General features: G+C 37.1%; 1 protein-coding gene across 5 annotated transcripts in view; it reads right to left on the reverse strand.

Annotated features, from left to right (window-relative positions):
• The window catches only part of NHLRC3 (NHL repeat containing 3), a 60,602-nt gene that overhangs the window by 22,928 nt on the left and 13,961 nt on the right, over nucleotides 1-23,713 (reverse strand). For 2 of the 5 annotated variants that reach the window (XM_072797280.1, XM_072797277.1), the window contains one exon: nucleotides 326-16,294. The exons of the other annotated variants lie outside the window; for them this stretch is intronic. In XM_072797280.1, coding sequence (XP_072653381.1) covers nucleotides 16,228-16,294 — 67 coding nt within the window. In that variant the 3' untranslated portion in view covers nucleotides 326-16,227. Of the gene's footprint in view, nucleotides 1-325; nucleotides 16,295-23,713 lie in introns of those variants that run through there. 5 annotated transcript variants of the gene reach the window in all.

The following is a 23,713-nucleotide window of genomic DNA, read 5'->3' on the forward strand; positions in this document are numbered from 1 at the left end:
TTAGAAATAGTTATTTCCTTATAGCATCATTATTATCATCATCAAATACAGAAAAACGGAGCTCAGTGTTATCCAGATGCAACAGTCTTGTGAGAGATCATGTGACCTGAACAGAAAGGGAGAAGTTGAGCAACATGATTAATGAGTCATAGGTGCAGAAAACATTGTCTGGTATTTTTCTGTGCTTCTGGTATTTTTCTGTCTCAATTTTATGTAGTTATATTCTTTCCAAAAATATATGATTGAAAGTTTGACTAAACAAAACATAGTTTGATTTTTCCACAATTGTGGATCTTTTCACACACACACACACACAAATCACAAATCAAGAAAAGTCTTTTTTATTTCTTCAGAATAGGAGTCTACTTTGGACTCAGAAAATATAGGCATCATAATGATGGCCTTCAGAATAGAGAGGTATGCGGATGTCAAGGTATGCAGGCAGGTGGAAGCAACAATCATTTTCAGCAACATATTACCATAGTTAACCTGCAAAAAGTCTTTCATTACAAAGCACAATGAAATGCCTGGTAAAATGTAACAAGCATTCTTTTAAGTGTATTAACTGAGCCTGTAAGACAGTAAGAACAATTCTGATTTAAAAAAACAAAACAAAAAAAAAAAGAACAATTCTGTGGGGCCAAAGTGAAAAGGAAATTAAAAATCTATAAGCAGACTCTGGATGACCTCTGTTCTGAGGAAGGTGGAAGTTTCAGTGACCTAAGGGCTAGAGTTCCACACCGACTGAAGACTAGGTAGGTCTTAGGTAGTCTGATGCAAAAGTTCAAGTCCAAATAGGATATTTGCATGGTTTTAGAATGTCTATCCCCAAATATGTAATAATTTAAAAGGGAAAATAGTAAATTTACAGTGGAGCTTCTTGGCAGTCATCATCTTAGCCAAGTGATCATGGTTACCATCTAAGTAATAGCTCTATATTGACATTGTGTGCTGCATTTGGAAAGCCACAGCACTTCTGTGGTATCCTTCCCACTGATGCATGATTTCAGAATAAGCATGAGAAAACATCAAACAAACCCAAAGTGAGGGACATCCTACAAAATAACTGAGCACTACTTTTGCAAAGTATCAAGGTCATGGTATGGGGTACTGTCACAGATCGAGGAGACTAGGGAGTCAGATAAACGTAAGACAAGGACATGTAATGTGAGATCCTGCATTAGGTCCTAGAACAGATGAAAGACACTAATTGGAAACCTGGTAAAAGGTGAGAAATTTTCTACTTTATTTTACTAACTTTAGTAAATAGTGTTGTAACAAGGTTAATGTCTTTGTTTTGATCAATATCCTGTGGTTATGGAAGCTGTTAATATAAGGGTGACAGGTGTATGGGAATGCTATACTGCTTTTGCAATTCTTTAAAGCTAAAATCATTTCCAAAAAATTAAGTGCTAAAACAGGTACCAGTGACCCAGTGACCTCTTTGGGGTTATCAAGGGGATCAAGAAAAAAGGTGAAACAGGAAAAACAAAAGGATCATTAGATCATGACTAGAAGAATTTATTAAATTCAACTCATCATAGGCTGGCGGACTCTTTCTCTTCTTTTTGACTATTATAGACTGTGTGAGGTGTGTGGACAGAAGTCACTGGTTAAGTGACAAGTCACTGCTAATGGAAATGTAAACCTCGAAAGGAAGCCGTCAGACAAGCAGGCACCATCAACATTCCAAGTGGCTTGAAATTTCCTGGAAGCAGCTCCTTCCTCTTTTAATAAAACTTTGCCCTGGGCACTGTAACTTTAATGGAACCATAAAAGTAACAAGGCATTAAACAAATCTCAGACTTAAGAGGCTGGAAAAGTGAGAGGGTGAAGATACTCAAGTTAATCAAATCCACTTAATGATAGCTCCAATGAATGTAAATCAATTACTCCCAGGTTTTACGTTCTTCAATGCTCCTGAGATTTTGTTGTGGTATTCTAAACAGAATATAAGAAAATATCAAGCAAAAACTGATGAAACTTCTGGGAAAATTAACAAATTCATTTTTCTCAATTAAGAGCTCAAGGAGATCAAAAAATATTTACTACAGATAATACAAATAGCAAGCTTTATCTAACTGCAGTAGAGAATACTCATTCTTTTCAAGAATAAATGGAGCTTTTACAAGATCGACTGTATACTTAGCTACAATTCAAGTCTCAATATTCCAGATTATCTATATCACACATACTGCTTTCTCTGTCAATTATGCAGTTAAGTTCAAAATCAGTAACACAATGATGAATAAAATTCCTCATAACTGTAAACTTAAAAACAGACTTCAAAGAAGAATCATTTATGGAATTAAGAAAGTACTTGGAGTGGAATTATATTTTATTTAAATTCAATTAATTAACATACAATGTATTATTGGTTTCAGAGGTAGAAGTCAGTGATTCATCAGTCTTCTACCCGATGCTCATTATATCACGTGTCCATCACCCACTTACCCCCACACCAACCACTGCCTCCCTGCCATCCCCTCCAGAAACTGTTTTCTATGATTAAGAGTCTCTTATGGTTTGTCTCCCTCTCTGATTTCCTCTTGTTTTATTTTTTTCCTCCCTTCCCTTTATGGTCCTCTGTTTTGTTTTTTAAATTCCACATTAGTGTGAGATCATATGTAATTGTCTTTCTCTAATTGACTTATTTCACTTAGCATAATACCCTCCAGTGGAATGGAGTTATAATGAAGATCCTACATATGAGAACTTAAACAGCCCAACAAAAGTGGCACTTAGAGGGAAAACCATAGCATTACACAATAGAAGAAGGATTTAAAATGACGAGCCAACCATACACTTAAGAAGTTAGAAAAAGAACAGAATAAACCCAAAAAAGAATAAAAAGAAAGGATAAGGAGCAAAAGACAAAATCACAGTATTAGAGAGAAAAAACAACAGAGGCAAACCCTGGTTCTTTGAAAAGAAAAATAGATAAGTCCAGCAATATGAATTTTTTTTAAAGAAGGAAATTGCAGATAAGCAAGATTAGGAATGAATAAAATGAGTGGAGTATAGCAGATATTAAAGAAAAAAATGCATGGCATTAGGAAGCTCCTACTTTGGTCCCTCCGGGTTTCAGCTTTTCCTCACTGGCCACTTCTTTTTTGGTTTACTTGATGCAATATGTTGGTCTTCAAAGTTGAATATTCCATTTCTCAGGTATAAGCTCATCTTCTGGTCTATACAGGCTTGTGTCTGTGGAATCTGTACACCTCTTCAGTCAGTAGGGTTGTAGAAAAAGACAGCTGCTGGAAGGCGAGAAAACTCTCACCCAACATGGTGTTCCTTGTGCAGTCAGACTGTTTCCCCACTCACGCTCAGTCCTCGGTGCCCCACTGGCTCATACTCTCATAGCCAGTAAGAAGTTACTTTTTTTTTTTTTTTTTTGAAGTCTGTCTCTGTACTAATCTCTAGGGTATAAGGTGACAGACAACTTAATTCTAGCAGTTTTGGAGCTCTGAGAAAAATAGATTTTTCTTTCACTCTGTGTTTCTGATGAGAGCCCAGGAGCTGGCTATAAAACCAACATAATATAGTTTCTGTTGAAATTCCTGTCCAACTGAAGGGGTTCACATCATTTAATAGGGGAGGTTTACAGAGCTAAGAGACTCCGCCGATATCACAGTTATAAACTCAATCTAGGTCTGTTGGGTCCAAATACTGCCTCTTTTCCTGTTACTACCTTTGAGGTTACATTTTTACTTCCTGTGATGCACTGTTTCTATTTTTATGCACTATTTATGTTTTTTGTGCTTTGTGTGACTGTCCTTACAACCTCCAAAGTGATACCAATGGAGGTGTTTCTGAATAATTTTACACTAAGGAAGGGTGTTATTTCATTATTTATAAAACCCTAAATGCATGGTGCCCTCATCAGGCTCTGCAGGCACATAAAATAAAACTTCCATGCAGAGAGAGCACATTTTTTTTTCCATAGTAACCTGTTTCTTACTTGAAAAATGAAAGATGAAGAATTGAACCAAATATTAATCCTTCCAGCCCTACTTGACTAATAAACTGACAGTATGAGGATAGACTCTGCCCTCCTTCTGAAGTACCTGATTTAATACTCACAAGGATCACAATAAGAGCTACAGTGTCTTGGGAACTGAGAATCACCAATTCTGTAATACCACAGAAATCCTAAGGATGCACTTTAATATAACTGGGTAAACAACAGCTTCAATTCTACCCTATGTTCAAGATCGAGTCCATGCATCTCTGTGTGGTTTGAATGAGAGATTTATACTAATCACCCCTATACTTTTTTTAAGATTATTTATTTATTTGAGAGAGAGAGAGAGAGAGAATGAGTAGTGGGAAGAGCAGAGGGAGAGGGAGAAGCAGACTCCTCAACGAGTAGGGAGCCTGAGCCAGGGCTTAATCCCAGGACCCTGAGATCATGACCTGAGCCCAAAGCAGAAGCTTAACCGACTGAGCCACCCAGACACCCCTGTACTTTTCATTTATAACATTTTCCTGCCACAAAAATCTCTGTGCCTATAAATGTACATATCTTCAAAATGTTGCAAGGAGGATGGGCTCATTGTAGAGAATAAGGTGGGAATTATGGGTAGGGAGGCAGGGGAGAAATCAATGTTTCCCCTTTCCTTTCCTTTATGGTATGCTCTCTCTTACTTTCCCAACTTGGTGGAAGGAGCTCAAAGCATAAGAAAAACTAGAGCAAACCCCACTGCCCATTCTGTGGCCTTCCAACCTGTGTCAACTATCCTTTTCAATTTTTTAAATTCTAGTCTCTTCTCAGCAAGTATGTACAGTTCTCTCCAATCTTAAAACCAGACACATAAATGTATTAAACCGTGGATTCCTCCTAGCTACCACTCTATCCTTCCCCTTTTCTTCTCAGGCAAGCTTCTTGAAAAATTAACACTCTTCATCTGTCCTTCCTCACCTCCAGTTGATTTCTCAACCCACAGCAAACTGGTTCCAATTTTTCCTATTTGCTTAACTGAAATTGCTGTTACCAAAGTTACTAAGAACTTCCTCTTGGCTCAACTCAGTGGTCATGTCATTGACTTGTCTCTAACATGTTTAAGTGCTGACCACACCCTCTTCTTAAAATTATTTTTTCTGTGGCTATAACTTCTGTCATGTTATTCTCCTCTGGATTTCCTCCCGTTTTTCTGGTTGCTCTGTGTCCTTCACTAACTCTTTTCTTTAACTCGCCTCTTAAAACTTGTTGGCTTAAGGCTTTAATTCTCAGTCTTCAGTTACACTTTCTATTCTGAGTGATCTCACCTATTGTCTTAGTTTCCACTTCTGCCTAAACAAAGATGTCTCCCAAATACCCATCTCAGGCCAGACCTTTCTTCAGAGTTCCACCCTGGGATATCCAACTGCCTGTAAGAAATCTAATGTTAAATATACCACAAGCATCTCAACTTTAAACCATGCCCCAAATTATCTTTGCTTTTTCCTCAGAATCTGTTGAGATTCTTTAGTTTCCTTTTCCAAAAACTCCAAGCCAGAAATCCGGAGTCATTCTTAACTCCTTAGTGTCCCTCACTCTCCTCATCCAGTTCCAGGGAATCCCAGTGCCATAGATTCTAAGGTCCTCAGATGAGTCATTTCTATTTCCTCCTTTATACCAGACTGCTGGAGGAAATCTTGAGAGGATGTGGCCACCTGCTGGACCCTTAAGCTGAACCTAGGCAACTGGAAGATGCTCACTTCCTCTCCCATCCTTGGAATGTACATTCTGCCCACCATTCTCATATAGGGAGCTGTCACAGGGATCCAGCTTTGAGAGAGTAATGTGTTATTGAGACCACCTGGGCTGTATACAGGACTGAACCCCATGAAGACCTCTATATAAATTTTTTAAGATTCTGAAGAGCAGTTATGGAGATCTACTCATTCCGTGGCCATCCAAGACAAGCTTCATATATAAGTTCCCTTGCTTATTAAAATAGCTACGGACCAATCTGGATGGTTCTTTGGTCTTTCCCTGCCCTCCATGTACAGGGACCAGCTTCAGATTATACCTGGGACTGCCAAGGTTGTGAACCAACACCAATTGCCTTAGACCCTCTTTATATCTGACCTCTATTACTTCAATGACTTGGAGAATCCCTGTCATTGGTCACCTGTGCCCTTTACCTTTCTTCCCAAATATCCTCCCTAAGGTAACCCCTGTGACTTTCCCAAAACAGTAAATTTCACCTTGATGTTATACTTCTGTTGCATACCTGTCAATGTCTTCCTACTTCAACAGTCCCTAAACATGGGTTCAGGAATCAGTGTTGGGCTGTACTCACTATATTAATTTGAGGAATAGCATGGAGGAGAAGGAGAAATATGCTTTTTAAAAAAAGATTTTGTTTCTTTGAGAGAGAGAGAGAGAGAATATGAGCAGGGGGAGGGTCAGAGGGAGAGAGAGAATCTAAAGCAGACTCCACGCTGAGCAAGGAGACCAATGCAGGGCTGGACCTCAGGACCCTAAGATCATGAGCTGAACTGACTGAGCCACCCAGGCACGCATCCCAAGAAATTGGTTTTTTTTTTTTTAATAAGCTACCACCAGAGTACTCTAATTCACAGCCAAGTTTGAAAATCTCAGAGGCAGAAGCCAACCCAAAATCACATAAGAAAAAGGTGATTAATCATTCTGGATGAGCCACTCAAGTTATCTCGTGCTAATGAGAAAACATGAGCCAAGTAGTACCCTGTATCTCAGGACTGTTGAGATAAAATCAAGTCAAAACTCAGCAGGTACAAAGTGTTCCCTATAACCTGGTCCCTGACTTAATTCTCTTAATTTTCATCCACCCTTTCCAAGAATCCTTGCTATTTATACCACCAAGCTATTTATAACTTCCGGAGGTTTTCATGCTATTTTAGACCTCTATATATCTGCAGATGCTTTTCTCTGGTTCTGGAATGTCTTTCTCCTCCTCTTCCACCAGGAGAACTCCTACTTCCCCTTAGACAGTTTTCAAGCTTTACTGTTAATTGTTCCTAGACTCAAAATGAGAGCAAATCACTTCCTATTTATGCCTATATTCTTCCTTGGACATGTTTCTATTATTGTATTTACACTGCATTTAACTATCTGCTTACATGCCTGTGCTATCCATTGGTCTGTGATATCCTTAAAAACAGAGACAGTATCTTTGACATCTTTGAGTCATCAGCACCCAAAACAATACCTAAATATATTTGTTGAATGAATGAATTCCTTCAAAGGTGTTTCTAAAGTATCATGCCTAAATATTAGAAAATAAAGCTAAATGGCAGGAATTAGCCTTTAATCTAAATTAATTTCAGTAAGTGAAAAGCTTGACCATATCAATCACTAGGGTCTTCTTAGTCTCTAATCTTTACTTTTTGATCTGATGCTATGATTCCTGGGTCATTTGCTAAGGGGTAGAGCAGGGTCTGGAGAGCCTAGTGTTAAGAGTGTTTATTTATACAAGGATGAAACAAACAAAAATTTGTTTATGATTTCCACCAAGGATCAACCATCGTCTCCTGAGGAACCTATTACAATCCAGGCATTGCACCTGCCATTGAATATACAAAAATTAAATACAGTGGAGTTATGCACAAAATCCAATGAGACACAAAACATACTTGATTAACTTCTGCCTGAAAGACTATGCTTATTCAATGAATTAATAGAATGGCCATTTATGGAAGTCAAAAGGTGATTTTTTAGATCATCAATGGTTGTTGTTCACAACAGAACTTGTACAAACAAGATGACACTAATGCATTTGTAATAGCTATTTATGGACTGGAGCCCAAGCCCAAGATGTCAAAAGTGGCTACAGCAGACACTAATGAAGTAACCAGTGGAGCCAGATCTATGTGTAGTTGTTTACTAATATGTTTATTATTATTTTTTTTTAGATCAGGGAGCCCTATGCCTTAATTACATTTAGCAATGGGTAAAAGTATTGACTGAGCCTGGATTCCTGATGTGCAAGTAGAAATCACAATGTCAGTTCTTCATCACTGGGTCATGTCGACTTTAAGGAAGGCAGGATGTCATATAACCTTATTTTCATGGTGGGGAAAAACCCTATTACTTTATACAAAAGGAAACTGAAGTCCCAGAGAGATTTCAATAAATGATTCAAAGTAACATATCAGCAGTCTATTTCATTTCAGACTCCAAGCCCACTCTCTTTCCACTGCACCCCAAACTGGATTACCATAAATAATGGACTAGATTTATAACACAAGTGTAAGTTGTCACTGAATTCACTTAACTGATCCTTTCTGTTCCAAATATGCTGTGGCCCAGAAAATGGTGCACCAATACGAAATGGGTGCATTCCATCAACACTCTAGTGTCTGAAGCTTCTTACTAGATGTAATATATGAGTAACTCAGGAGGAACTATAATTTTTTTCAATAGTACCAGGAGAGGAAAGTTATGGTTTAAAACTTCCGGCAGCTACAAGAGGAGTCAAGTCAGTGAAATTTCTTTTTTTTTTTTTTTTTTTTTTTTTGAAATTTCTCATTATGATTTCTGTCTTCATGTGGTAGAGCTTATGACCCAAAAGATGAAAAAAAATATCAAGAATTTTGTTATGAGGCACATACTGGCCAGTAGTGGGAATAGCCAGGCTCTAGAGGCAGGTAGATCTTGAAACGGGCTGGGTCACTTTCTATTCTTCACACTCAGCTTGATTATATAAATGACAATGCTAACAGCTGCCAGGAGGGTAGCTCTCAGGAGTAAATAACATGTGAAAAGGAACCTGGTATGGGATGTTCTTAGGCTTCATGTCCTCTTTTTGTGTGAGGCCCCTGGATCATTCCTTAGGCTCCAATTGGCTTCTCAGCCCCTCTCTTTTTCCCCAAATCAGAATTAGGAGGAGGTGAGTGAGGTACTCAGCTCAGGCATAAAATTTCAGGGGTTCCCCAAAGCACAGTAATCAAGGTAAAGAATATTTTAATGTGTATTTCTAATTAATATCCTGTAAGACTTGGCCTCAATTGCTTCACCTAATATCGGCTTTGTTGGATTCCATCTTTATTTAAAAGTTTGATATTTTCTTCTTCATGGGCTTTTTTGTGTTTTGCCTTTTTTAATTTTCAAAAATATTTTATCAAAATATGATTCACTCTTGATTATTATTTTGGTGAACTTTAAATTTTATATCCAAGCCAAGTGGCTCACTCACCTTCTGCTAATTCTACACCCAGTTCTTCCCTCTCTTCAGCCTCAGGTCTTAGCAGCCTTTCCACTTCTCTTAGAAGCCAACATTCTAGCCTTAGGGCTCCTTAATTCTAGACTGGTGGTGCAGTGGAGGCAGGTTTTTCAATGCCCCTTTCCTTGCCTCTCAAATGCAAGAAGAAAAAAAAAAGACCGTTTTAGGTCCCACTTTGAAGAAGTGAGGGAGAAAACAAACATAAAGTGAAGCAGGCTATTTTATCTGTCAGGAGTCACTGCATAGAGCCTAGAACCAATTGAGCCTGGCAAGTGCTACAGTAGAAACGGTGAAAGCATGGTGCTAGATCACCTGCATTCTCCAACCCTCAGAGGCTATGTGACCTGGGGAAGGTACTTAATCACTGGCCCTTACTAGCTATGCCAATTAGGGTAACTTATTTGAGTCCTACCACTTACTAGCTATGCCATCTTGGGAAGTTACCTGAGGTCTGCTAGTTATCAGTTGCACCATATTGGACAAATTCCTTTAGCTCTACCCCTTCCTAAATTTGACATCTTTGTCAAGGAACTTTAGTTCTGTCCTTACTAGGTGTGCCATCTTGGGTAATTACTCAAGCTCTACTCATTGTAAGTCATGTCATGTTGGGATGTTACATGAGCCCTTTCCTTACTAGCTATGCCATCTTGGGAAGTTGCTTAGGCTCTCTCTATGCCTTGGTTTTTCTCACCTGTAAAATGGGGCAATGAAGGTAGCTACCTTGTGGTTATCATGAAGATTAAATAAGTTAAGGCATGTAATACTCTTAGGATAATATCTGCTGGGCATTAAGAACTCAATCCATAGGGACGTCTGGGTGGCACAGCCGTTGGGCATCTGCCTTCAGCTCAGGTTGTGATCCCGGGGTCCTGGGATCGAGTCCCATATTGGGCTCCCTGCATGGAGCTTACTTCTCTCTCTGCCGGTGTCTCTCATGAATAAATAATCTTAAAAACAAAAACAAAAACAATACATACAGGCAATTATTTGAAAAATGTTTCAGACCTAAACAAAGTGTTCAAAATGATAAAAGATGTAGCAGTAAAATTATACATATTTTCAAAAATGTTTTAACAATTCCATTTACTTGAGAATATGGCTATAATTTATTTTGTTCAAGGTGATGTGTGTTGCGTTCTTCCAAATAAGAGGCCTGTGGTTCTTTCAAGGTCCTACAACTGACTTGAATATGAGAAAGTTACGAAGTTTGTGAAACCTACAAAGTTCCTACTATCCCAATAGCTGTATCTGTTGAATTTTTTTCACTAACAATAATAATAGCTAGTACTTAGTGGACTGTCTCTATATGCTCTTCAAGTGCAATATTTCAGTGAATCCTCATGACAGTCTAATGAGGCAGGCACCACTGTCATGATCACATTTTAGAGATGGGTCTGGAGAACTTGAATAATTTGCCTGAGATCACAATGCAAGTAGAGGTGGAAAGAGGGTCACCATTCACTCACTGCTTTTCCAAATTATTTTCTTTTAAGGTGTAGGACCCTCTGAGACTATGTTGCGGTTTTCTACACAGAGGTAATCTATTCTGTGGATATACATAGTTAAAATGAAAATATACCCCAAATATGGAGGTACCCATTAGCAAAGGATTTTTCTTATTTAGCAGTGCCTTTAAGGCACTTCCTTTTTTTCTTTTTTAAGATTTATTTATTTGAGAAAGAGTATGCTCGAGTGGGGGGGAGGGGCAGAGGGAGAAGAAGGAGAGAATCTCCAGCAGACTTCCTGCTGAGAGTGGAGCCCAACTCAGGGTTTGATCCTACAACACTGAGATCATGACCTGAGCTGAAACCAAGAGTCGAACGCTTAACCAACTGAGCCGCTCAGGCTCCCCCTTTGGGGCATTTCCTGCTCATATATACCTGTGTGTAGACTGGAAATTTATTTAACATGCATTGAAATTATGAGATCCAAATGTATAGAGGAGTAACTCAGAGGGAGGCAGATGACACATCCGGTAGGACACCACATCTGGGAAGAATTTCCATTTCCTCACTTCACCACTGCATCCCAGGAGTAGTCATTGTACTAGATGGCGGCATTCCAGGTTCTGGAGGTCCACAGATGAAGGAGGACAGAATACATCTGAGAAGCATGTGCTACTGTCAAACCTTGTCAATTCTCTCCTGATGAGAAAGGTTAAAGTTTTTTAACCTTGTATATTCACATAAGGGAAAAAATATTAACCTGTTTAAGGCTTTGTGTTTATTTTTGGGTTTTTTTTTGGCAACAAAGGGCTCCTCTGGGCCTAATAAGTGGTTACTTAGGTTTGGAAGAAGAGAAAGAGCCCTTCCTTCTTCCTGTGCTTGCATCAGCCACTGTGAAAGACTCCCCCTTGATATGCCATTGCTGTTCTTAACTCAGCTCTGATACTGGAAATTCTGCCCTACAGCTCTCGTCCTCTCCACCATTGAAAGATCTTGGATTCCAGGTGTGACTGTATTAATTGAGCATATATCATGTGCATAGCATGGAGCGAGGCATTATGAAAGACATAAAAGTTCCATTCTCTATTATTTTGCAAGCTTGATGGAGGTCAAGACATATAGAAGCAACTCAGAAACTGATAAACATTAGTATTTTAAGAATTGAAAAGGAAGAGGTCAGGGTAAGAGAGAAGTCTTCAAAACCAATTTCAAAAGCTATTAAAAAATTATAGTCACGATTTTGACAGCTGATGTCCTGTCAAATGTCCCAACAAGACTTTTGTTTCAAACTTGCCTTTCCTATGCTCCTAACCAGGAAAAGTAGTGGTTTTTTTTTCCCCCTATTAATTATAAGCTGTTGTTTCTACATAGGTACTTACAGGTCTGACAGAACTAATTGGTGCAGGTAATAATCTTTGTGTGCATTTTTCAAATTAATTTAAGATTCACTTTAATCTCCAGTCATTTCTTGAGGAGTCAGATACTTTATTGATGAGTCGAAATCTCGGTCCTCTTTTTCTTCAGTAGAAATGATCCATCATGTCAGCCCTATCAAGATCCTAGGAGACTAAAGAAATTTTAGTCCATTTTTGTCTACAGTGAACCTGTCTTCTGCCTTTAGGAGTTATAATGTAGAACATGCCCTGCATGCCCACGACACACTGAGGCTTGGGGCATCAAGTAACTCTTGAAAAAAATATGTCATTGAGAGCCATACATTAATGAATGAGGATGTGAAATACTTTACTGTCAAAGCTACAAGTTGGTAAGTTTGATGTCCACTGAGATTATTCCTTACAGAAAGGAGAGGGGCTTTTTCTGAGTCTGTGCCTGGTAGAAGTGTTTTATATTTTCAGCCTTAGCTGCCTGCCATTCAACACTACTTTGGAATGCTCATGTTGCATAATGTATGAACTAATCATAGAAAGTAACCTTTCTTAGTCCAGATCATTCTCACCTTTCACCTTTCCTATCTTTCATACATGTTCAACCTCTTCTTTACTAACCAAGGTTTACCACTCCTACCTCTTCAACTACATAGCCCTACCTACATTGCTTTTCCTAACACTTAACTGTGTTTTAAGTGTTACTTAACAAGTACAGTGTGTACTTAACTAGCCATATGTGCTCTGCCATCCCTAAGCCTTAGTAATGACTACCTGCTGCTTTCTCTAGGCTTCAAATCATGCCTAAAGAAACTAAAGGAAATGGGAATACCTGACATTCAATATTCTTGCTCTCTGGTTTCAGTTTGCAATGAATTCCCTCATTTTGTGTTTCCTGGCATCTGCTATACTATACAACAGCTGTTCACATTCTTTTCAACTTCCTCTTACACCTAATCACTTTCTCTCACTCATCAAATGTACTGGGGGTGGGGGGGGGTCAAGGTTATCGAACAGGTATTCTCTCACTTACCATTCCTCCACTTAAAAGTTCTTTTTTGTTGTTTTCATTCTCCACCTTCCCATTTTCTGTTTTGTTTCTGTTTGGATTCTCCAATCTTCTGTTTTGTTTTTTAATCAAGTCTATTGAGGCTTACTTTAATATTCAATACAACACTCTCATTTTAAGTGTACAGTTTGAGGAACTTTGACAGATACATAATGCCCATGAAACTACCACCAAAATGCAAATATAGTTTTTCCATTATATGAAAAAAGTTGCCTCACACCATTCATAATTCATCACCAACACCCATCATGGCTTCAAACACTGATCTGTTTTATCACTACAGAATTCTTTTGCCTTTTCTAGGATTTCAGATAAATGAAACCAACCGCCTATGTATTCTTTTATTTCTTGCTTTTTGTGTTCAGCATGATCTTTTTCACGTTCATCCACGTCCATGGTTGTGTAATTTTTATAAATAAAGTTTTGTTTAAACTCATTCATCTACACATGTCCATGGCTATTTTCATGCTATAGTGTCAGAGCTGAGTATTTGAAAAGACCGCATGGCCAATAATGCTTAAAATATTTATTGTCTGGCTCTTCACAGGAAAACTCTGCCAACTCTTGATCCAAGTGGCCAAATATTATGGTATAAAATCTTTTGTATTTCTTTACTATTCTCTTAATGTCTATAGGATCTGTATTAATAAAACTACTTCCATTTCTGATATTGGTAATTTGGGTTTTTTTTCTTGATCAGTATAGCTAGAGGTTTGTAAATTTCATTGATCATTTCTAATATGTTTTTATTTCATTAATGTCTGTTGTCTACTTGGTTGATTTCAATTTATTTATTTTCTTCACTAATCTTTGCCTTAATCTGCTATTTCTTTTTAAGGTGAAAACAGAATACTAATTTTAGATTTTCTTCTTTCCTCACACAAAGATTTAAACTTATAAATATATTTCTAAGCACTGCTTTAATATATTTTACATATTTTGACATGTATTTTTACTTAGTATTTTCTTGCTCCTTCTGTGATTTTTTTCTGTGACATAAGTTAAAAAAGTCTAATATTCAATTTTCAAATATTTGATGATTTTTCAGATATATTATTTTTTATTTCTATTTTAATTCTAGTATGGTCAGAAAATATGTTGTCGTGACTCCAAACTGATTAAATTTATTAAGAGTTGTTTTGTGGCCTAGCATGTGGTCTTAATGTCTGTTTCCTGTGCACTTAAAAGGAATGTGTATCCTTGCAGTTGTTGTACATAGTGTTCTACAAATATGGTCAAACTTGATAGCGTTATTCAGGTCATCTCTATCTTTATTTTTGCGTGTGTCTAGTTGTTCTATCAGTTGCTGAGAGATGGATTTTAAAAGTTTTTCCCTTGATGGCAGATTAATCTATATTTCTGTTTTATTGTCAATTTTCCCTTTAATCTATTTCTAAAATATTGCTATTGATCATATATACATTTTAACTTTTGGCTCATCCTGGACATAAAAAGATGTTTTTATCCTTATAAGCTTTCTCTCTTTATCTCTGGTCATATTTATTCTGATGACTACTTGGATAGTAATATAGCAACTTCAACTTTCTTAAAATTACTGTTTATAATGGAATATTTTTTTCATCCTTTCGCTTTTAATTATCCTATATTTATATATAAAGCTTATCACTCGTGCATTTTTTAATTCAGTCTGACAATTGCTGAATATTAACTAGAGTATTTAAGCCATTTACACTTAATTTAGTACTTAATATGACAGGGTTTAAATCTACCATCATGCTGCTTTCTATTAGTCCCATTTCCCTCTTTTTCAGGGTTCTTTTGGGATTGGCTATTTGTATAGCATTTTACCTTTTTCTTTTGGCTATTATATATACATTTGTTTCATTTTTGGTTACAATAGAATTTACAATACTTCTCTTTACATTGTCAAAATCTACTTTCAAATGATATCGTACCACTTCTCATATTCTTAGTATATTTTCATTTTGTCATCTCATCCTTTATATCATCTATGTACTTCTATAAATTATATAAATTCATCAATGCATTGTTATTAGTTTTGCCTTAAGCAGTCAGTTATCTTCAAAAAAATTTTTTTCTAAAAGAAAAACAATGACCTTTATATTTAGCCACAAATTTTCCAATTCAGGCCCTTTTTATTCCTTTGTGTAGATCCAAGTTTTCAAATGGTATCATTTTCTTTCAGACTAAAAATCATCATTTAATATTTCTTGCAGTATAGATTTGATGACAATGAATATTCCAGCTTTTGTTTGCTTGAAATATTTCTTCAATTTTCACAGAAACATTTATTGGATCCAGAATTCTAGACTGACCTTATTTTTTTCCAGCAATGTAAAGATATTCCATTGTTTTATGATTTATAACCATTCTTATGTCTTTTCCCACTATATAATAAATACCCTCTTTCCTCCAGTTTCTAAAAATATGTGCCTCATTTCCTTCTAAACCTTTACCAACAATACCTTTAAAATTCAAATTTTTAACTAACAATCTGTTTACAATATATGCATTCTCTAAGATGATATAGGCTTTCAGCATTGTGCTTAGTTCTTTCTGAGCCCTAACCAGTTGACTTTATTTTTTTATTTATATTTTTAAAAGATTTTATTTATTCATAAGAGACACACACATGGGGGGGGAGGGGGGGAGGGAGAAGCAGGCTCCATGCAGGGAGCCCGATGCGGGACTTGATCCCAGGTTTCCAGGATCACATCCCAGGCCAAAGGCGGCACTAAACCGCTGAGCCACCGGGGCTGCCCCCCAGTTGACTTTAATGTCATACTTCTACCAAGTCTAAAACAATTTAAGCTTTTTATTATCTTACTCTTCAAAATTTTTCCAGCCTCTACCTATTGTCCATTTCTATATTATAGTTTTATATTTTTAAGTATGCTTATCAGCAGGACTCCTTTTCTAGGTATCAAATCTGTATTAGTTTACTGCAGCTGCCGTAGCAAATTATCAGCAACTTAGCGGCCGAAAACAACAGAAATTCACATTCTTTCATAATACTGAAGGCCAAAATCAGTATCACTAGGCCAAAATCAAGACCCAGGCAGGGCTATGTCCCCTCTGGAAGTGCTAGAGAGGAATCCACTTCTTGCCTTATCCAGCTTCTGGTGGCTGTTGGCATTCCTTGGCTTGTGGCTGTATCACTCCAAGCTCTGCTTCACGGTCACACTGACTTCTCTTCTATATATCAAATCTCCCTCTACCTCCCTATTAAAATGAAACATGTGATTACATTAGGGCCCACTGAGATAATCTAGGATAACCACATCTCAAATTCCTAAATGTAGTCACATCTCCAAAGTCTTTGTTTTCTGTGGTAATGCTCACAAGTTCTAGAGATAAGAACCTGGAGATATTGGGGATGTTGATGGGGGGGGGGGGGGAGGCATTATTAAAACAATCTACTTATTTTTTCATGTGAAATGTCATCCCAGTGTCACTGAACGTCAGCTGGACATACAAAATTCATCAGTTGTGAAAAGCTTTCAAAAGTAGATTTATGGGAGAAACTAGAGGGGAGCAGGTTGGAGAGATCTGTATAAAATGTAGTACAGAATACAGAATATCTTTGAAGTTTCTTTGAAAATTCAAACAGTATTTAAATACAGTATTTCAACACCTACGAAAGACAAAAGATTCTTGTATATAATTGGATGAGGGGAGTGCCTGGGTGGCTCAGTGGCTGAGTGTCTGCCTTTGGCTCGGGTCGTGATCCCTGTGTCCTGGGATCGAGTCTCTCATCGGGCTCCCTGCAGGCAGCCTGCTTCTCCCTCTGCCTGTGTCTCTGCCTCTGTCTGTCATGACTAAATAAATAAAATCTTTTTTTAAAAAATAATTGGATGAGGAAGAAGTGAGGGACAGCATAAGAGTCATATCTTTGCAGAGAAAAATAAGCAATAGATAAAGACCGCAATGCTTAAAGTCACCATATGAGGCTGGATATTCCAATGAGGCTCTGAATTCTGAAAAAAGAAACAGATCCAGAATTGGCAGGGGGGTGGGAGTGGAGAATGGTAAAACAGTTGACAAATGAATAAAACCAAGCAAAAAGGAGAGGAAATACGTCTTAAGAAATAGATGAGGGCAAGTGCAGGCTGATAGAAGAATCCTACACACAGGCCTGATATGAAATCCAAGTAGATAAACTATAAGATCATTTGATCTGAGAAGCTTAAGCTAGTTAATGATATACTAAACCATTAATACAAGGTAATGAGTCATTCATTTAATCAACACTTGAGGGATCCCTGGGTGGCGCAGCAGTTTGGCGCCTGCCTTTGGCCCAGGGCGCGATCCTGGAGACCCGGGATCGAATCCCACATCGGGCTCCCAGTGCATGGAGCCTGCTTCTCCCTCTGCCTATGTCTCTGCCTCTCTCTCTTTCTCTCTCTGTGACTATCATAGATAAATAAAAAAAAAAAAAATTAAAAAAAAAATTAAAAAAAAAAAAAAAAAAAACACTTGACAAGTATTTGACCACCTACTATGTTCCAGGCACTTTGGCAATGAACAAAAGCAAAGTCATCCCAGCCTTGCATAAAAGCTTATATTCCACAGAGGGAAACAAGTGATATGCAAGTAAAGAATCAAATGAGCAGTATCAGAGAATTACAAAAACTATAAAGAAAATAAACAAGGTGAGAGAATAGAAAATGACAGGAGTAGATGCTTATTTAGAACAACATTCAGGACGCACCTCTTTAAAGAGGTTGTATTTGAGCAGAACCTGAAAGAGTATACAAATTGAGCCAAATAAAGATCTGGAGTAAGTGTATTCCAGGTAGATGGGAGAGTTGCTCAATAAATAAATGGTGGTACTATCCCATTTGAGAGTGGGAGAAAGGGAATGAGTACATATCTTAAGTCTGTTAAGTCTGAAATAACTGTTACATGTCCAAGTAGAAATGTCAAGGAAGCAATTGGCTATGCAAGCAATAGCAAAGAAAAGTAGTTTGAACCAGAGGTTCAAAGTTACATGACGAATTTACATACCAGCACCTAGAGAAGTCTTGCCACAAAAATAATCCAATCTTAATCTGACACAGTCTCTCGCACTGACCACCAATTTACAGGGTCTAGAGAAGACAAAGTAACATGTTAAACGAATCCAGAAGGTTGAAATCAACAAAGTCCAGATTCTCGGGAAACTAGAACAGATAACTGCTTTCTTCAACAAATATATTACAAGAGAAGAGAAAGCAAGACACAAGGCTGGAGACATAGATAGCAAGAAAAGGAAGAGGAAGACGAAGAAACTACAGTTTAAATATAAGAAACAAATTTAAAAATGGAATTTATTTCAACCCTGGCAAAAAATACATGAGATACTGAGGTAAAATCAGAACAAGGACAATATTTAACAGTATTAAGGGACTACTAATTTTAAGATTTTATTTATTTATTTATGAGACAGTGAGGGAGCAAGAAAGAGAACATGAGCAGGTGTAGGATTGGGGGCGAGGCAGAGGGAGAAGCAGACTCCCAACTGAGCACGGAGCCTGCCATGAGGCTTGATCCTGGGACTCTAGGATACTGACCTGTGCCGAAGGCAAATGCTTAACCAATTGAGCCACTTGGGTGCCCCAAGGGACTACTAATTTTAAAGGTGGTAACATCATGTTCAAAAAAATTATTATTACCTTATAGAAAACATGCTAAGTTAGTTTAAGATAAAATAATATGATGTTGGAGACAATACAAAATAATCTAACAGCATAGGCACACGGTAAGTATGCAAAGATATCAATAAGATGACATGTCTACAAGTTGACAATTGATGAAATATTTCATGATATAAAGTTCAAAAAATGGAAGTAGGATTATTTAGGATTTTATTATCTAAGCTTTAAAATCCAAATAAAGAAGGAAACTAATGCAATCATTACTAAAGATGTAATAATTTGACATCACCAGTAATGAGCCTGTGATTGCATTTTATTGCCTTCCAACCTGATTTTTAGGATGTCTGAAACAATTACTGCGAATACCTCTGTGGGATGCATAAAAAAATCTACAAGAGACAAATTTGCATTTTAACCTGAGCTGTTGTCTGTGAAATGGTTTCTTTTTAGGGAAAAAAAAAAAAAAAAAAAAGATAGAAAAACAGAGCTGTTTTTCTAAACTGTTCCCAGAGGTGAACTGATAAATAAGTATACACATAAACACTTAAAAGTTTTTTAGAACCATTTTCCTTCATTTTTCACAGACTGACTTCGTTTTCATTTGGAAAATATTTTAAAAAGATTCAACAATTTAATGTGTGCATAACTTTTAATCTTTGAGGTGGAATTATTAGAAACACTGTCAAAAGGTCATACTACAGAGAAAGCAAATTATATAAATGAGTAAGAAAATTGAGTAAAAACAAATTATTGGTCACTATCATGAAAACCTAGTCACCTGCCAGGCTGTCCAATACAGTAGCCATTAGTCACATGTAGCAACTTAAATTAATTAAAAATAAAGCTGAAAAAAATTCAGTTTCTTAGACACACGAACAACATTTCAAGTGCTCAATAGTCCATGAGCTAGGGGCTACCATGCTGAACAGCGGAAATTCAGAACACTACCACCATTATTTCAGTCGAACCCTGACCAAGACTGTCCATCCACTCAGTGATGTGTACACCAAATAAGAATAATATTTATGGAGCAACTGGCTTAAAGACGCTATCCCTTCTTCACATCTTCTTTGATTACATTAAAAAAGGTTTCTTTATGTTATAATAAGTTTTTGTTGAAGGCTTGTTGTTTTATTTCACCTATAAATAACCATACAAATGACATATGGGGAAAAAAGTTGTTTCCTGAAGAATGGATCTATTTCATTTCAGCAGATGAAAATGAAATATGCACATTTCCTTCTTTGCTAAGGCTACAATAAAACTCAGAATTAACTTAATGCTTAATTGCCATAACTATTATCCAGGTTTTTTTTTTTTAAGATTTTATTTATATATTTATTCATGAGAGACACAGAGAGAGAGAGAGAGAGAGGCAGAGACACAGGCAGAGGGAGAAACAGGCTCCATGATGCGGGACTCAATCCCAGGACTCCACGATCATGCCCCGAGCCAATGGCAGGCGCTAAACTGCTGAGCCACCCAGGGATCCCCCTATTCAGGTTTTGAATAAATGTATTTTCCTCCCCTCTATGCAATTCTTGACATTAGTCTCTTTTAATGTATTTAAAAATTTTTATTGTAAAGAGGCTCAAATTCCTTTTGGAGATGGTGGAACACAATTGATAAATTCTACACAATGGCACTCTACTGCCCTCTTTCTTTCAAGAATAAAAATTCTAAGCAAGAATTTACCAAGTTTTTCCAACAATAACCCTAAGAAAAAACCTGTACCTTTCATTAATCAACATATTGTACACATCAATGCCAAAAGTCATTACAAAACTAAGTAGTAATTCGTAATAAAATCCCGAGATTTAAAAAAAAAAAACCCTGGCTAAATATAAAAATTACCAAAACTCAATAGCAAACATATTTATTGGGAAAGTACCAATATTTCCATTAAATCAGAAATTATCATTACTATCATTTAACATGTCTTGAACAAGGTAGCTAATGCAATAAATTTCTAAAAATCAAACAAACAATAAATAATTGAAAGACATATAATTACCTTTATTTTCAGAGTGGCATACCTAGAAAATCTGAATATCTATAATAGCTAATTAAAATTAGTAAGAGCTTATTAAGGTGAATAGAAATGACATACATAAAAAGAATTGATGCCTTTTCTCTATGCCACCAAAAACTAATTTGAAATGTGGAAAAAGGAGCTCCTGGGTGGATCAGTTGGTTAAGCACGGACTCTTAATTTTGGCTCAGGCCATGATCTCAGAGACATGAGACTGAGCCCCAGATTGGGTTCTGCACCTGTGTGTGGAGACTGCTCAAGATTCTCTCTCTCCCTCTCCCTCTGTTCCCCACCCCGCACTCTGTGCTCTCTCTCAAAAAAAGGGGGAGGGGAATCCTACTCTAACAGCTACAACTAATAAATGCATAGAATAAATTTGATACAGGTATCTAAAATATGTCTCAAAAGAAATGCATAGAATCTAAATTGAAAAAAAAAAGTAAAATCTTATTATAGGACATAAAATAAGACATAAAAGCAGAGTAACTTATTTTCCTGGATGCAGAATCTGAAAACCATAAAAAATATCCTTTCCAAACTAATGCAGGTTAATTTAATACTGAATTTCTTAGGAATGCTTTTTATCTGTAAAAAGATACCCAACTACTACAGTGGCTTAAGTAACTAAAATGTTTAACTATCTTTCATAAAAAAATCTGGAGAAAGGAATTACCAGGCCAGGACAGTGGTTCCCCAATCGTAAAAACCAGCCTCGTTCTTTCTGCCTTCCTTAAGAATGTTGGTTTTTCACTTGCAGGTGGCTGCTGCAACTCCAGGCAACACTTGAGTGTTCACTCAAGTTCAGGTTGGGGAAGAAGGGAGAAGGCAGTGGTGCTAAGTATACCTATCTTTTTTTTTTTTTTTTTAAATCAAAAAAGCAAATGATTCTTCAGAAATCTCCCAGGAGGTTTCCATTTCTGTTGTACTGGCCAGAACCATATCATGTCATTATGCTTAGATGCTAATAAGCTGAGAAAGCAAGCACCTACCTTCCAGTCTTCAAGGTTGTGTAAGGTAAGGAAGAAGGTTGAGGATGGGTACTTAGCCAACCAAGTGTTAATATTTCACAAATTCTAGTCAGAAGCTCACTTTTTCATTCAAACAGTTCTGTTTTCCAAAGTAGAATGTATACTCCAGAAAAGGAGTCTTTACCTTGCTCACCACCATATTCCTGGTACCTAACACGCAGTCATCTGTTGCATGACTAAATAGCCTTAGTGCCAAATGAAAACATGTTTTTTTAAAAGTGGCCATTCTAAATGATAGATGACTTAGTGTATGACAACTATTATCTTTAGTTTTCAACAATGGGACTAAACACAGAATCATACAATAGGGAAAGTCATCTAGTCTCACCATCTTCCCAGTGTAAGAATTTCTGCCCAAAGGTGGCACGGTTTCCCATCTTTGGCTTACATACTACAAAAAAAGGTGTGGTGAGTGCTTACTGTGTGTCAGGGACTGGGTGTAATGTGCTATATGCACGATCTCATTTCTATTCACAACGGTCCCATGAGGAAAATACTATCATTTTCATTTCACAAAAGAAAAATGGTGCAGTCTCAAAACAACACAGCAAGTAAGTGGCAGGGCCTAGATTAGAACCCCGGTTAACCGACCTCCAGATTTCAAGTTCTGAATCACTGAACTTTACCACTTCCAATATGAACACAGTCTGTTCCATTGCTAAACAGCTTTTTTGCTAGAATGTTCTTATACTAAGCTGGACCATCTGGCCACACTATTATTTCTACTCATTATCTTCATTCTGGAGGAAAGCTCAATAAGTCTCTTCATAATCCTATATGATCACTCTTTGAAGGTCTCAGAATTATTTCCAAACACCATGTTATTTTGGTCAACTGCTTTTGGATTAAAGTCTATCTGTAGGATTCTCTTTTAAATGTAGCATCCAAAAGGAAACTCAACACCACAAACCTGTTTACCAGGGTCAGAGGCTATATTACAGGAGCTAAAAAACAGGTTGCCCCAAGATGAGCCACTTTACCATATATTACATGCAAGCAGAATTAAATCATATCAATATAATTTCACTGTTTACAATGGAAGAAACAAAAGTTTCAAAAAGTGCTATTTTTCATTGCTCAAATTCTCAGTTCTTATATACAAAAGGAATATCTACAGGTCATCAAATGTCTAAGGATTAATTTATAAACTCATGAATTCTATGCCTAAGTGTCTGGTGGAGAAATTATTTAGCCTCTCTAAATTTTTCTTATTTATAAAAGAGTCAGCAACCACAAGACAAAATTGTTTAAAAGAAACAAGAAGGGGGCAACCCAGGTGGCTCAGCGGTTTAGCCCCGCTTCAGCCCAGGGTGTGATCTTGGAGACCTGGGATCAAGTCCCACTTCGGGCTCCCTGCATGGAGCCTGCTTCTCCCTCTGCCTGTGTCTCGCTTCTCTCTCTCTCTCACTGGTCTCTCATGAATAAATGAATAAAATCTTAAAAAAAAAAATCTAGTAAGGAAAAAAGGAATAATTCTCTGTTAATATGAATGCATTTTCTATTGTACTATATTCATATTCAGGTTGTAGTTTAAAATGTATTATTCACTTCTGGCTATTAGACTGGCTTTTATTGGGACGCCTGGGTGGTTCAGTGGTCTTTGGCTCAGGGCGTGATCCTGGAGTCCCGGGATAGAGTCCCACATTGGGCTCCCTGCATGGAGCCTGCTTCTCTCTCTGCCCATGTCTCTGCCTCACTCTGTCTCTCATGAATAAATAAACAAAATCTTAAAAAAAAAAAAAAAAAAAAAAAAGACTGGCTTTTATTGAAAGGCTCTTCTTGGTTTTGTTCTTTTAAACATGAAAATGGCCAATTAAACAGTAAAAATTCCCAGTAACCCTTAGAAAATATGTCACCTATAAGCTAATTTCCTCAAGACATACAAGCTAAAGAAAAAGAAGAAAACTTAAAAGTATGGTTTACCTCAATTTTTAAAAAATTCAAA

Source organism: Canis lupus, chromosome 24 (assembly GCF_048164855.1).
Source record: "Canis lupus baileyi chromosome 24, mCanLup2.hap1, whole genome shotgun sequence".
NCBI classification, from domain to species: Eukaryota; Metazoa; Chordata; class Mammalia; order Carnivora; family Canidae; genus Canis; species Canis lupus.